The 17650-nt window shown below is 38.3% G+C and overlaps 2 protein-coding genes across 2 annotated transcripts in view; both read left to right on the top strand.

Moving 5' to 3' along the window:
* Positions 1-17650, top strand: part of LOC130300905 (uncharacterized) — a 448736-nt gene that overhangs the window by 178164 nt on the left and 252922 nt on the right. The window lies entirely within an intron of this gene.
* The window catches only part of LOC130298524 (gastrula zinc finger protein XlCGF66.1-like), a 40153-nt gene continuing 28366 nt past the window's right edge, over positions 5864-17650 (top strand). The window contains exon 1 of the mRNA XM_056551347.1: positions 5864-6166. Coding sequence (XP_056407322.1) covers positions 6027-6166 — 140 coding nt within the window. The 5' untranslated portion in view covers positions 5864-6026. The remainder of the gene's footprint in view (positions 6167-17650) is intronic.

The following is a 17650-nucleotide window of genomic DNA, read 5'->3' as shown; positions in this document are numbered from 1 at the left end:
GAAAAGAACCCAGTACCTACAGTGACATATGGTGGAGGTTCAATGATGTTTTGGGGTTGTTTTGCTGCCTCTGGCACTGGGTGCCTTGAATGTGTACAAGGCATCATGAAATCTGAGAATTACCAAGGGATTTTGGGTCGCACTGTACAGCCCAGTGTCAGAAAGCTGGATTTGTGTCCAAGCAGGACAAGGACCCCAAACATACGTCAAAAAGCACCCAGAAATGGATGGCAACAAAGCACTGGAGAGTTCTGAAGTGGCAGCAATGAGTCCAGATCTAAATCCCATTGATCACCTGTGGAGAGATCTTATAATTACTGTTGGGAAAAGGCGCCTTCCAATAAGAGAGACCTGGAGCAGTTTGTAAAGGAAGAGTCCAACATTCCGGCTGAGAGGTGTAAGAAGCTTATTGATGGTTATAGGAAGTGACTGATTTCAGTTATTTTTTCCAAAGGGTGTGCAACCAAATATTTAGTTAAGGGTGCCAATAATTGTGTCCAGACCATTTTGGAGTTTGGTGACATTATGTCCAATTTGTTTTTTTTCTCTCTTTTTTTGGTTTAATTCCAATACAGACAAAGGGAATAAACATATGTATAGCAAATCATGTGTTACTGCAATCCTTTTCTGTGAGAAATACTTCATTTTCTAGAAAAATTTCAGAAGTGCCAACATTTTCTTATGAAAGGTACTCTAATGTTATTGCTATTTGAGCATTAAAGAGAGATTAATGCTATGATAGGCGCCTCCCATCTGATATAAAATTATATTTATCTACATCATGAAGCATTAAAGGAGACATCTTAGCCCCTATCCTTTGGATGTCTAGAAGTGTAATACCCCTTTAACAGTCTATGAAGCAAGCACAGATGCTGCGCTCACTTCATGGACAGTGAGAGATGGCTGCTACCAGCAGCCAGGACTCACCTCTAATGCCAGGCATCGGCAATCATGTTGATGTCCGGATTTAACCGTTTAGGTCCGGTGATCAAAGTTGATTATGGGAATTTATTCTAAATTTATTCAAATACTGGTATGGGTCCATCGGGGGTGTTGATGGAGACCGTGCAATTGCTGTCAGGTCGGTGCTCCGAACATACAGAGAATCAGCAATGGAGAACAGACAACAATGATCATTGCTGTGCTATGTCAGTATAGTAAAATAAAATAGCAAATATTGAATAAAAAGGTTAAAAAAAAAATTTTTTTATGCGAATCTTAGTTCTTCTGAAGCTAAAATGACAATATATGCTGCCCGTGAGCCCACACCAGCTCCTATGCTTTTGTTTTTATAGTACAAGCAGTGGTTCTGCTGCTGCTACTGGGCTCTGCAGTGCACAAACTGAGCTCTTCTTCATCAGGAGTGAGGATCCTGATCACAAGAGCTTACAATCTATGAGGAGGAGGAGACAAGAGGAGTGAGGATCCTGATCACAAGAGCTTACAATCTATGAGGAGGAGACAAGAGGAGTGAGGATCCTGATCACAAGAGCTTACAATCTATGAGGAGGAGGAGACAAGAGGAGTGAGGACCCTGATCACAAGAGCTTACAATCTATGAGGAGGAGGAGACAAGAGGAGTGAGGATCCTGATCACAAGAGCTTACAATCTATGAGGAGGAGGAGACAAGAGGAGTGAGGATCCTGATCACAAGAGCTTACAATCTATGAGGAGGAGGAGACAAGAGGAGTGAGGATCCTGATCACAAGAGCTTACAATCTATGAGGAGGAGGAGACAAGAGGAGTGAGGATCCCGATCACAAGAGCTTACAATCTATGAGGAGGAGGAGACAAGAGGAGTGAGGATCCTGATCACAAGAGCTTACAATCTATGAGGAGGAGGAGGAGACAAGAGGAGTGAGGATCCTGATCACAAGAGCTTACAATCTATGAGGAGGAGGAGACAAGAGGAGTGAGGATCCTGATCACAAGAGCTTACAATCTATGAGGAGGAGGAGACAAGAGGAGTGAGGATCCTGATCACAAGAGCTTACAATCTATGAGGAGGAGGAGACAAGAGGAGTGAGGATCCTGATCACAAGAGCTTACAATCTATGAGGAGGAGACAAGAGGAGTGAGGATCCTGATCACAAGAGCTTACAATCTATGAGGAGGAGGAGACAAGAGGAGTGAGGATCCTGATCACAAGAGCTTACTATCTATGAGGAGGAGGAGACAAGAGGAGTGAGGATCCTGATCACAAGAGCTCACAATCTATGAGGAGGAGACAAGAGGAGTGAGGATCCTGATCACAAGAGCTTACAATCTATGAGGAGGAGGAGGAGACAAGAGGAGTGAGGATCCTGATCACAAGAGCTTACAATCTATGAGGAGGAGGAGACAAGAGGAGTGAGGATCCTGATCACAAGAGCTTACAATCTATGAGGAGGAGACAAGAGGAGTGAGGATCCTGATCACAAGAGCTTACAATCTATGAGGAGACAAGAGGAGTGAGGATCCTGATCACAAGAGCTTACAATCTATGAGGAGGAGGAGACAAGAGGAGTGAGGACCCTGATCACAAGAGCTTACAATCTATGAATAGGAGACAAGAGGAGTGAGGATCCTGATCACAAGAGCTTACAATCTATGAGGAGGAGGAGGAGACAAGAGGAGTGAGGACCCTGATCACAAGAGCTTACAATCTATGAGGAGGAGACAAGAGGAGTGAGGATCCTGATCACAAGAGCTTACAATCTATGAGGAGGAGACAAGAGGAGTGAGGACCCTGATCACAAGAGCTTACAATCTATGAGGAGGAGGAGACAAGAGGAGTGAGGATCCTGATCACAAGAGCTTACAATCTATGAGGAGGAGGAGACAAGAGGAGTGAGGACCCTGATCACAAGAGCTTACAATCTATGAGGAGGAGGAGACAAGAGGAGTGAGGATCCTGATCACAAGAGCTTACAATCTATGAGGAGGAGACAAGAGGAGTGAGGATCCTGATCACAAGAGCTTACAATCTATGAGGAGGAGGAGGAGACAAGAGGAGTGAGGATCCTGATCACAAGAGCTTACAATCTATGAGGAGGAGGAGGAGGAGGAGACAAGAGGAGTGAGGATCCTGATCACAAGAGCTTACAATCTATGAGGAGGAGGAGGAGGAGACAAGAGGAGTGAGGATCCTGATCACAAGAGCTTACAATCTATGAGGAGGAGGAGACAAGAGGAGTGAGGATCCCGATCACAAGAGCTTACAATCTATGAGGAGGAGGAGACAAGAGGAGTGAGGATCCTGATCACAAGAGCTTACAATCTAGGTGGAGGAGGAGGATCCTGATCACAAGAGCTTACAATCTATGAGGAGGAGGAGGAGACAAGAGGAGTGAGGATCCCGATCACAAGAGCTTACAATCTATGAGGAGGAGGAGGAGACAAGAGGAGTGAGGATCCCGATCACAAGAGCTTACAATCTATGAGGAGGAGGAGGAGACGACAAGATGAGTGAGGATCCTGATCACAAGAGCTTACAATCTATGAGGAGGAGGAGGAGACAAGAGGAGTGAGGATCCTGATCACAAGAGCTTACAATCTATGAGGAGGAGGAGACAAGAGGAGTGAGGATCCTGATCACAAGAGCTTACAATCTATGAGGAGGAGGAGACAAGAGGAGTGAGGATCCTGATCACAAGAGCTTACAATCTATGAGGAGGAGGAGACAAGAGGAGTGAGGATCCTGATCACAAGAGCTTACAATCTATGAGGAGGAGGAGACAAGAGGAGTGAGGATCCTGATCACAAGAGCTTACAATCTATGAGGAGGAGGAGACAAGAGGAGTGAGGATCCTGATCACAAGAGCTTACAATCTATGAGGAGGAGGAGACAAGAGGAGTGAGGATCCTGATCACAAGAGCTTACAATCTATGAGGAGGAGGAGACAAGAGGAGTGAGGATCCTGATCACAAGAGCTTACAATCTATGAGGAGGAGGAGACAAGAGGAGTGAGGATCCTGATCACAAGAGCTTACAATCTATGAGGAGGAGGAGACAAGAGGAGTGAGGATCCTGATCACAAGAGCTTACAATCTATGAGGAGGAGACAAGAGGAGTGAGGACCCTGATCACAAGAGCTTACAATCTATGAGGAGGAGACAAGAGGAGTGAGGGCCCTGATCACAAGAGCTTACAATCTATGAGGAGACAAGAGGAGTGAGGATCCTGATCACAAGAGCTTACAATCTATGAGGAGGAGGAGACAAGAGGAGTGAGGATCCTGATCACAAGAGCTTACAATCTATGAGGAGGAGGAGACAAGAGGAGTGAGGATCCTGATCACAAGAGCTTACAATCTATGAGGAGGAGGAGACAAGAGGAGTGAGGATCCTGATCACAAGAGCTTACAATCAATGAGGAGGAGGAGACAAGAGGAGTGAGGACCTGATCACAAGTGCTTACAATCTATGAGGAGGAGACAAGGAGTGAGGATCCTGATCACAAGAGCTTACAATCTATGAGGAGGAGACAAGAGGAGTGAGGACCCTGATCACAAGAGCTTACAATCTATGAGGAGGAGGAGACAAGAGGAGTGAGGATCCTGATCACAAGAGCTTACAATCTATGAGGAGGAGACAAGAGGAGTGAGGATCCTGATCACAAGAGCTTACAATCTATGAGGAGGAGGAGACAAGAGGAGTGAGGATCCTGATCACAAGAGCTTACAATCTATGAGGAGGAGGAGACAAGAGGAGTGAGGATCCTGATCACAAGAGCTTACAATCAATGAGGAGGAGGAGACAAGAGGAGTGAGGACCTGATCACAAGAGCTTACAATCTATGAGGAGGAGACAAGAGGAGTGAGGACCCTGATCACAAGAGCTTACAATCTATGAGGAGGAGGAGACAAGAGGAGTGAGGACCCTGATCACAAGAGCTTACAATCTTTGAGGAGGAGGAGACAAGAGGAGTGAGGATCCTGATCACAAGAGCTTACAATCTATGAGGAGGAGGAGACAAGAGGAGTGAGGATCCTGATCACAAGAGCTTACAATCTATGAGGAGGAGGAGACAAGAGGAGTGAGGATCCTGATCACAAGAGCTTACAATCTATGAGGAGGAGACAAGAGGAGTGAGGATCCTGATCACAAGAGCTTACAATCTATGAGGAGGAGACAAGAGGAGTGAGGATCCTGATCACAAGAGCTTACAATCTATGAGGAGGAGACAAGAGGAGTGAGGATCCTGATCACAAGAGCTTACAATCTATGAGGAGGAGGAGGAGACAAGAGGAGTGAGGATCCTGATCACAAGAGCTTACAATCTATGAGGAGGAGGAGACAAGAGGAGTGAGGATCCTGACCACAAGAGCTTACAATCTATGAGGAGACAAGAGGAGTGAGGATCCTGATCACAAGAGCTTACAATCTATGAGGAGGAGGAGACAAGAGGAGTGAGGACCCTGATCACAAGAGCTTACAATCTATGAGGAGGAGACAAGAGGAGTGAGGATCCTGATCACAAGAGCTTACAATCTATGAGGAGGAGGAGACAAGAGGAGTGAGGATCCTGATCACAAGAGCTTACAATCTATGAGGAGGAGACAAGAGGAGTGAGGATCCTGATCACAAGAGCTTACAATCTATGAGGAGGAGACAAGAGGAGTGAGGATCCTGATCACAAGAGCTTAAAATCTATGAGGAGGAGACAAGAGGAGTGAGGATCCTGATCACAAGAGCTTACAATCTATGAGGAGGAGGAGGAGACAAGAGGAGTGAGGATCCTGATCACAAGAGCTTACAATCTATGAGGAGGAGGAGACAAGAGGAGTGAGGATCCTGATCACAAGAGCTTACAATCTATGAGGAGGAGACAAGAGGAGTGAGGATCCTGATCACAAGAGCTTACAATCTATGAGGAGGAGGAGGAGACAAGAGGAGTGAGGATCCTGATCACAAGAGCTTACAATCTATGAGGAGGAGGAGACAAGAGGAGTGAGGATCCTGATCACAAGAGCTTACAATCTATGAGGATATAGGAATAAACAAATTAATATTTATACTGTTGCGCCCCGCCCACTCCTATCACATGATCATCATCAAAGGTCCTTCACCAACAATCTCTTCTATCCTCAAGAGCTCCGCCCCCACATGTATTGGTCACGTTGTTGTGACATCATCACAGGTCCTACACCTCCGGCATGTAATAGATACAGCCCCAATCGTAAGGTGATTACCTGAGGAAGAGGTTTGTTATAGTATGTGACATATGATGTGGCCCCTGTATGATATATATAATAAGGGAGGATGTGTATGTGACATATGATGTGACCCCTGTATGATATATAAGTGAGGATGTGTATGTGACATATGATGTGACCCCTGTATGATATATATAATAAGTGAGGATGTGTATGTGACATATGATGTGGCCCCTGTATAATATATATAATAAGTGAGGATGTGTATGTGACATATGATGTGGCCCCTGTATGATATATATAATAAGTGAGGATGTGTATGTGATATATGATGTGACCCCTGTATGATATATATAATAAGTGAGGATGTGTATGTGACATATGATGTGGCCCCTGTATAATATATATAATAAGTGAGGATGTGTATGTGACATATGATGTGGCCCCTGTATGATATATATAATAAGTGAGGATGTGTATGTGACATATGATGTGGCCCCTGTATGATATATAATAAGTGAGGATGTGTATGTGATATATGATGTGGTCCCTGTATGATATATATATAATAAGTGAGGATGTGTATGTGACATATGATGTGGCCCCTGTATGATATATATAATAAGTGAGGATGTGTATGTGATATATGATGTGGCCCCTGTATGATATATATAATAGGTGAGGATGTGTATGTGACATATGATGTGACCCCTGTATGATATATGTAATAAGTGAGGATGTGTATGTGACATATGATGTGGCCCCTGTATGATATATATAATAAGTGAGGATGTGTATGTGACATATGATGTGGCCCCTGTATGATATATATAAGTGAGGATGTGTATGTGACATATAATGTGGCCCCTGTATGATATATATATAATAAGTGAAGATGTGTATGTGACATATGATGTGACCCCTGTATGATATATGTAATAAGTGAGGATGTGTATGTGACATATGATGTGGTCCCTGTATGATATATATAATAAGTGAGGATGTGTATGTGACATATGATGTGACCCCTGTATGATATATATAATAAGTGAGGATGTGTATGTTACATATGATGTGACCCCTGTATGATATATATAATAAGTGAGGATGTGTATGTGACATATGATGTGACCCCTGTATGATATATATAATAAGTGAGGATGTGTATGTGACATATGATGTGGCCCCTGTATGATATATAATAAGTGAGGATGTGTATGTGACATATGATGTGACCCCTGTATGATATATATAATAAGTGAGGATGTGTATGTGACATATGATGTGGCCCCTGTATGATATATATAATAAGTGAGGATGTGTGTGTGACATATGATGTGACCCCTGTATGATATATATAATAAGTGAGGATGTGTATGTGACATATGATGTGACCCCTGTATGATATATATAATAAGTGAGGATGTGTATGTGACATATGATGTGGTCCCTGTATAATATATATAATAAGTGAGAATGTGTATGTGACATATGATGTGGTCCCTGTATAATATATATAATAAGTGAGGATGTGTATGTGACATATGATGTGGCCCCTGTATGATATATATAATAAGTGAGGATGTGTATGTGATATATGATGTGGCCCCTGTATGATATATAATAAATGAGGATGTGTATGTGACATATGATGTGACCCCTGTATGATATATATAATAAGTGAGGATGTGTATGTGACATATGATGTGACCCCTGTATGATATATATAATAAGTGAGGATGTGTATGTGACATATGATGTGGCCCCTGTATGATATATATAATAAGTGAGGATGTGTGTGTGTGACATATGATGTGACCCCTGTATGATATATATAATAAGTGAGGATGTGTATGTGACATATGATGTGACCCCTGTATGATATATATAATAAGTGAGGATGTGTATGTGACATATGATGTGGTCCCTGTATAATATATATAATAAGTGAGAATGTGTATGTGACATATGATGTGACCCCTGTATTATATATATATAATAAGTGAGGATGTGTATGTGACATATGATGTGGTCCCTGTATTATATATATAATAAGTGAGGATGTGTATGTGACATATGATGTGGCCCCTGTATTATATATATAATAAGTGAGGATGTGTATGTGACATATGATGTGACCCCTGTATGATATATATAATAAGTGAGGATGTGTATGTGATATATGATGTGGCCCCTGTATGATATATATATAAGTGAGGATGTGTATGTGACATATGATGTGACCCCTGTATGATATATATAATAAGTGAGGATGTGTATGTGACATATGATGTGTCCCCTGTATGATATATATAATAAGTGAGGATGTGTATGTGACATATGATGTGGCCCCTGTATGATATATAATAAGTGAGGATGTGTATGTGACATATGATGTGACCCCTGTATGATATATATAATAAGTGAGGATGTGTATGTGATATATGATGTGACCCCTGTATGATATATATAATAAGTGAGGATGTGTATGTGACATATGATGTGGTCCCTGTATAATATATATAATAAGTGAGGATGTGTATGTGACATATAATGTGGCCCCTGTATGATATATATAATAAGTGAGAATGTGTATGTGACATATGATGTGGCCCCTGTATGATATATATATAATAAGTGAGGATGTGTATGTGACATATGATGTGGCCCCTGTATGATATATATAATAAGTGAGAATGTGTATGTGACATATGATGTGGCCCCTGTATGATATATATATAATAAGTGAGGATGTGTATGTGACATATGATGTGACCCCTGTATGATATATATAATAAGTGAGGATGTGTATGTGATATATGATGTGACCCCTGTATGATGTATATAATAAGTGAGGATGTGTATGTGACATATGATGTGACCCCTGTATTATATATATATATAAGTGAGGATGTGTATGTGACATATGATGTGGCCCCTGTATGATATATAATAAGTGAGGATGTGTATGTGACATATGATGTGGCCCCTGTATGATATATATAATAAGTGAGGATGTGTATGTGACATATGATATGACCCCTGTATGATATATATATAATAAGTGAGGATGTGTATGTGACATATGATGTGACCCCTGTATGATATATAATAAGTGAGGATGTGTATGTGACATATGATGTGGCCCCTGTATGATATATATAATAAGTGAGGATGTGTATGTGACATATGATGTGGCCCCTGTATGATATATATAATAAGTGAGGATGTGTATGTGACATATGATGTGGCCCCTGTATGATATATATAATAAGTGAGGATGTGTATGTGACATATGATGTGACCCCTGTATGATATATATAATAAGTGAGGATGTGTATGTGACATATGATGTGGCCCCTGTATGATATATATAATAAGTGAGGATGTGTATGTGACATATGATGTGGCCCCTGTATGATATATATAATAAGTGAGGATCTGTATGTGACATATCATGTGGCCCCTGTATGATATATATATAAGTGAGGATGTGTATGTGATATATGATGTGACCCCTGTATGATATATATATATAATAAGTGAGGATGTGTATGTGACATATGATGTGACCCCTGTATAATATATATATAATAAGTGAGGATGTGTATGTGACATATGATGTGACCCCTGTATGATATATATATAATAAGTGAGGATGTGTATGTGATATATGATGTGACCCCTGTATGATATATATATATAATAAGTGAGGATGTGTATGTGACATATGATGTGACCCCTGTATGATATATATAATAAGTGAGGATGTGTATGTGACATATGATGTGGCCCCTGTATGATATATATGTAATAAGTGAGGATGTGTATGTGACATATGATGTGGTTCCTGTATGATATATATATAATAAGTGAGGATGTGTATGTGATATATGATGTGACCCCTGTATGATATATATAATAAGTGAGGATGTGTATGTGACATATGATGTGGCCCCTGTATGATATATATGTAATAAGTGAGGATGTGTATGTGACATATGATGTGGTCCCTGTATGATATATATAATAAGTGAGGATGTGTATGTGACATATGATGTGACCCTGGTAGGATATATAATAAGTGAGGATGTGTATGTGACATATGATGTGGCCCCTGTATGATATATATAATAAGTGAGGATGTGTATGTGACATATGATGTGACCCCTGTATAATATATAAGTGAGGATATGTATGTGACATATGATGTGGCCCCTGTATGATATATATAATAAGTGAGGATGTGTATGTGATATATGATGTGGCCCCTGTATAATATATATATAAGTGAGGATGTGTATGTGATATATGATGTGGCCCCTGTATGATATATATAATAAGTGAGGATGTGTATGTGACATATGATGTGACCCCTGTATGATATATAATAAGTGAGGATGTGTATGTGACATATGATGTGACCCTGGTATGATATATAATAAGTGAGGATGTGTATGTGACATATGATGTGGCCCCTGTATGATATATATAAGTGAGGATGTGTATGTGACATATGATGTGGCCCCTGTATAATATATAAGTGAGGATGTGTATGTGACATATGATGTGACCCCTGTATGATATATATAAGTGAGGATGTGTATGTGACATATGATGTGGTCCCTGTATGATATATAATAAGTGAGGATGTGTATGTGACATATGATGTGGCCCCTGTATGATATATATAATAAGTGAGGATGTGTATGTGACATATGATGTGGTCCCTGTATGATATATATAATAAGTGAGGATGTGTATGTGACATATGATGTGGCCCCTGTATAATATATATAATAAGTGAGGATGTGTATGTGACATATGATGTGACCCCTGTATGATATATATAATAAGTGAGGATGTGTATGTGATATATGATGTGACCCCTGTATGATATATATAATAAGTGAGGATGTGTATGTGACATATGATGTGGTCCCTGTATGATATATATAATAAGTGAGGATGTGTATGTGACATATGATGTGGCCCCTGTATGATATATATAATAAGTGAGGATGTGTATGTGATATATGATGTGACCCCTGTATGATATATATAATAAGTGAGGATGTGTATGTGACATATGATGTGGCCCCTGTATGATATATATATAATAAGTGAGGATGTGTATGTGACATATGATGTGGCCCCTGTATGATATATATATATAATAAGTGAGGATGTGTATGTGATATATGATGTGACCCCTGTATGATATATATAATAAGTGAGGATGTGTATGTGATATATGATGTGGCCCCTGTATGATATATATAATAATTGAGGATGTGTATGTGACATATGATGTGACCCCTGTATGATATATATAATAAGTGAGGATGTGTATGTGACATATGATGTGGTCCCTGTATGATATATATAATAAGTGAGGATGTGTATGTGACATATGATGTGACCCCTGTATGATATATATAATAAGTGAGGATGTGTATGTGACATATGATGTGGCCCCTGTATGATATATAATAAGTGAGAATGTGTATGTGACATATGATGTGGTCCCTGTATGATATATATAATACGTGAGGATTTGTATGTGATATATGATGTGGCCCCTGTATGATATATATAATAAGTGAGGATGTGTATGTGACATATGATGTGGCCCCTGTATGATATATATATAATAAGTGAGGATGTGTATGTGATATATGATGTGGCCCCTGTATGATATATATATAATAAGTGAGGATGTGTATGTGACATATGATGTGACCCCTGTATGATATATATAATAAGTGAGGATGTGTATGTGACATATGATGTGGCCCCTGTATGATATATATATAAGTGAGGATGTGTATGTGACATATGATGTGGTCCCTGTATGATATATATAATAAGTGAGGATGTGTATGTGACATATGATGTGGCCCCTGTATGATATATATAATAAGTGAGGATGTGTATGTGACATATGATGTGGCCCCTGTATGATATATATAATAAGTGAGGATGTGTATGTGACATATGATGTGGTCCCTGTATGATATATATAATAAGTGAGGATGTGTATGTCATATATGATGTGGCCCCTGTATGATATATATAATAAGTGAGGATGTGTATGTCATATATGATGTGGCCCCTGTATGATATATATAATAAGTGAGGATGTGTATGTGACATATGATGTGACCCCTGTATGATATATAATAAGTGAGGATGTATATGTGATATATGATGTGACCCCTGTATGATATATATAATAAGTGAGGATGTGTATGTGACATATGATGTGACCCCTGTATGATATATATAATAAGTGAGGATGTGTATGTGACATATGATGTGGCCCCTGTATGATATATATAAGTGAGGATGTGTATGTGACATATGATGTGGCCCCTGTATGATATATATATATAAGTGAGGATGTGTATGTGACATATGATGTGGTCCCTGTATGATATATATAATAAGTGAGGATGTGTATGTGACATATGATGTGGCCCCTGTATGATATATATAATAAGTGAGGATGTGTATGTGACATATGATGTGGTCCCTGTATGATATATATATAATAAGTGAGGATGTGTATGTGACATATGATGTGGCCCCTGTATGATATATATATAAGTGAGGATGTGTATGTGACATATGATGTGGCCCCTGTATGATATATATAATAAGTGAGGATGTGTATGTGACATATGATGTGGCCCCTGTATGATATATATAATAAGTGAGGATGTGTATGTGACATATGATGTGGCCCCTGTGTGATATATATAATAAGTGAGGATGTGTATGTGACATATGATGTGACCCCTGTATAATATATATAATAAGTGAGGATGTGTATGTGACATATGATGTGGCCCCTGTATGATATATATAATAAGTGAGGATGTGTATGTGACATATGATGTGGCCCCTGTATGATATATATAATAAGTGAGGATGTGTATGTGACATATGATGTGGCCTCTGTATAATATATAAGTGAGGATGTGTATGTGATATATGATGTGACCCCTGTATGATATATATAATAAGTGAGGATGTGTATGTGATATATGATGCGGCCCCTGTATGATATATAATAAGTGAGGATGTGTATGTGACATATGATGTGACCCCTGTATGATATATATAATAAGTGAGGATGTGTATGTGATATATGATGTGGCCCCTGTATGATATATATAATAATTGAGGATGTGTATGTGATATATGATGTGGCCCCTGTATGATATATATAATAAGTGAGGATGTGTATGTGACATATGATGTGGTCCCTGTATGATATATATAATAAGTGAGGATGTGTATGTGACATATGATGTGGCCCCTGTATGATAAATAATAAGTGAGGATGTGTATGTGACATATGATGTGACCCCTGTATGATATATATAATAAGTGAGGATGTGTATGTGACATATGATGTGACCCCTGTATGATATATATAATAAGTGAGGATGTGTATGTGACATATGATGTGACCCCTGTATGATATATATAATAAGTGAGGATGTGTATGTGACATATGATGTGGTCCCTGTATGATATATATAATAAGTGAGGATGTGTATGTGACATATGATGTGGCCCCTGTATGATATATATAATAAGTGAGGATGTGTATGTGACATATGATGTGGCCCCTGTGTGATATATATAATAAGTGAGGATGTGTATGTGACATATGATGTGACCCCTGTATAATATATATAATAAGTGAGGATGTGTATGTGACATATGATGTGGCCCCTGTATGATATATATAATAAGTGAGGATGTGTATGTGATATATGATGTGGCCCCTGTATGATATATATAATAAGTGAGGATGTGTATGTGACATATGATGTGGCCCCTGTATGATATATATAATAAGTGAGGATGTGTATGTGACATATGATGTGGCCCCTGTATGATATATAAGTGAGGATGTGTATGTGACATATGATGTGGTCCCTGTATGATATATATAATAAGTGAGGATGTGTATGTGATATATGATGTGACCCCTGTATGATATATATAAGGGAGGATGTGTATGTGACATATGATGTGGTCCCTGTATGATATATATAATAAGTGAGGATGTGTATGTGATATATGATGTGGCCCCTGTATGATATATATAATAAGTGAGGATGTGTATGTGACATATTATGTGACCCCTGTTTGATATATATAATAAGTGAGGATGTGTATGTGACATATGATGTGACCCCTGTATGATATATATATATAAGTGAGGATGTGTATGTGATATATGATGTGGCCCCTGTATGATATATATAATAAGTGAGGATGTGTATGTGATATATGATGTGACCCCTGTATGATATATATATATAAGTGAGGATGTGTATGTGACATATGATGTGGCCCCTGTATGATATATATAATAAGTGAGGATGTGTATGTGACATATGATGTGGCCCCTGTATGATATATATATAAGTGAGGATGTGTATGTGACATATTATGTGACCCCTGTATGATATATATATATAAGTGAGGATGTGTATGTGACATATGATGTGGCCCCTGTATGATATATAAGTGAGGATGTGTATGTGACATATGATGTGGCCCCTGTATGATATATATATAATAAGTGAGGATGTGTATGTGATATATGATGTGGCCCCTGTATGATATATATATAATAAGTGAGGATGTGTATGTGACATATGATGTGACCCCTGTATGATATATATAATAAGTGAGGATGTGTATGTGATATATGATGTGACCCCTGTATGATATATATATATAAGTGAGGATGTGTATGTGACATATTATGTGACCCCTGTATGATATATATAAGTGAGGATGTGTATGTGACATATGATGTGGCCCCTGTATGATATATAAGTGAGGATGTGTATGTGACATATGATGTGGCCCCTGTATGATATATATATAATAAGTGAGGATGTGTATGTGATATATGATGTGGCCCCTGTATGATATATATATAAAAAGTGAGGATGTGTATGTGACATATGATGTGACCCCTGTATGATATATATAATAAGTGAGGATGTGTATGTGATATATGATGTGACCCCTGTATGATATATATATATAAGTGAGGATGTGTATGTGACATATGATGTGGTCCCTGTATGATATATATAATAAGTGAGGATGTGTATGTGACATATGATGTGGCCCCTGTATGATATATATAATAAGTGAGGATGTGTATGTGACATATGATGTGATCCCTGTATGATATATATAATAAGTGAGGATGTGTATGTGACATATGATGTGGCCCCTGTATGATATATATAATAAGTGAGGATGTGTATGTGACATATGATGTGGTCCCTGTATGATATATATAATAAGTGAGGATGTGTATGTGACATATGATGTGGCCCCTGTATGATATATATAATAAGTGAGGATGTGTATGTCATATATGATGTGGCCCCTGTATGATATATATAATAAGTGAGGATGTGTATGTGACATATGATGTGGTCCCTGTATGATATATATAATAAGTGAGGATGTGTATGTGACATATGATGTGGCCCCTGTATGATATATATAATAAGTGAGGATGTGTATGTCATATATGATGTGGCCCCTGTATGATATATATAATAAGTGAGGATGTGTATGTGACATATGATGTGACCCCTGTATGATATATATAATAAGTGAGGATGTGTATGTGACATATGATGTGGCCCCTGTATGATATATATATAAGTGAGGATGTGTATGTGACATATGATGTGACCCCTGTATGATATATAATAAGTGAGGATGTGTGTGTGATATATGATGTGGTCCCTGTATGATATATATAATAAGTGAGGATGTGTATGTGACATATGATGTGGTCCCTGTATGATATATATAATAAGTGAGGATGTGTATGTGATATATGATGTGGCCCCTGTATGATATATATATAAGTGAGGATGTGTATGTGACATATGATGTGGTCCCTGTATGATATATATAATAAGTGAGGATGTGTATGTGACATATGATGTGGTCCCTGTATGATATATATAATAAGTGAGGATGTGTATGTGATATATGATGTGGCCCCTGTATGATATATATATAAGTGAGGATGTGTATGTGACATATGATGTGGCCCCTGTATGATATATATATAAGTGAGGATGTGTATGTGACATATGATGTGGCCCCTGTATGATATATATATATAAGTGAGGATGTGTATGTGACATATGATGTGGTCCCTGTATGATATATATAATAAGTGAGGATGTGTATGTGACATATGATGTGGCCCCTGTATGATATATATAATAAGTGAGGATGTGTATGTGACATATGATGTGGCCCCTGTATGATATATATAATAAGTGAGGATGTGTATGTGACATATGATGTGACCCCTGTATGATATATATATATATATAAGTGAGGATGTGTATGTGACATATGATGTGGCCCCTGTATGATATATATAATAAGTGAAGATGTGTATGTGACATATGATGTGGCCCCTGTATGATATATATAATAAGTGAGGATGTGTATGTGACATATGATGTGGCCCCTGTATGATATATATATATATATATGTATATATATATATATATATATATATATATATATAATAAGTGAGGATGTGTATGTGACATATGATGTGGCCCCTGTATGATATATATATAATAAGTGAGGATGTGTATGTGACATATGATGTGGCCCCTGTATGATATATAATAAGTGAGGATGTGTATGTGACATATGATGTGACCCCTGTATGATATATATAATAAGTGAGGATGTGTATGTGACATATGATGTGGTTCCTGTATGATATATATAATAAGTGAGGATGTGTATGTGACATATTATGTGGCCCCTGTATGATATATATATAATAAGTGAGGATGTGTATGTGACATATGATGTGACCCCTGTATAATATATATAATAAGTGAGGATGTGTATGTGATATATGATGTGACCCCTGTATGATATATTTAATAAGTGAGGATGTGTATGTGACATATGATGTGTCCCCTGTATGATATATATAATAAGTGAGGATGTGTATGTGACATATGATGTGGCCCCTGTATGATATATATAATAAGTGAGGATGTGTATGTGATATATGATGTGACCACTGTATGATATATAATAAGTGAGGATGTGTATGTGACATATGATGTGGTCCCTGTATGATATATAATAAGTGAGGATGTGTATGTGACATATGATGTGGCCCCTGTATGATATATATAATAAGTGAGAATGTGTATGTGACATATGATGTGGCCCCTGTATGATATATATAATAAGTGAGGATGTGTATGTGACATATGATGTGGCCCCTGTATGATATATATATAATAAGTGAGGATGTGTATGTGACATATGATGTGACCCCTGTATGATATATATAATAAGTGAGGATGTGTATGTGACATATGATGTGGCCCCTGTATGATATATATATAAGTGAGGATGTGTATGTGACATATGATGTGGCCCCTGTATGATATATATATAAGTG

The sequence above is a fragment of the Hyla sarda genome, chromosome 1 (genome assembly GCF_029499605.1).
Source record: "Hyla sarda isolate aHylSar1 chromosome 1, aHylSar1.hap1, whole genome shotgun sequence".
Taxonomy (NCBI): Eukaryota; Metazoa; Chordata; class Amphibia; order Anura; family Hylidae; genus Hyla; species Hyla sarda.
Note: the sequence above shows the minus strand (reverse complement) of the source record. Positions and strands in the feature narration are given on the sequence as shown.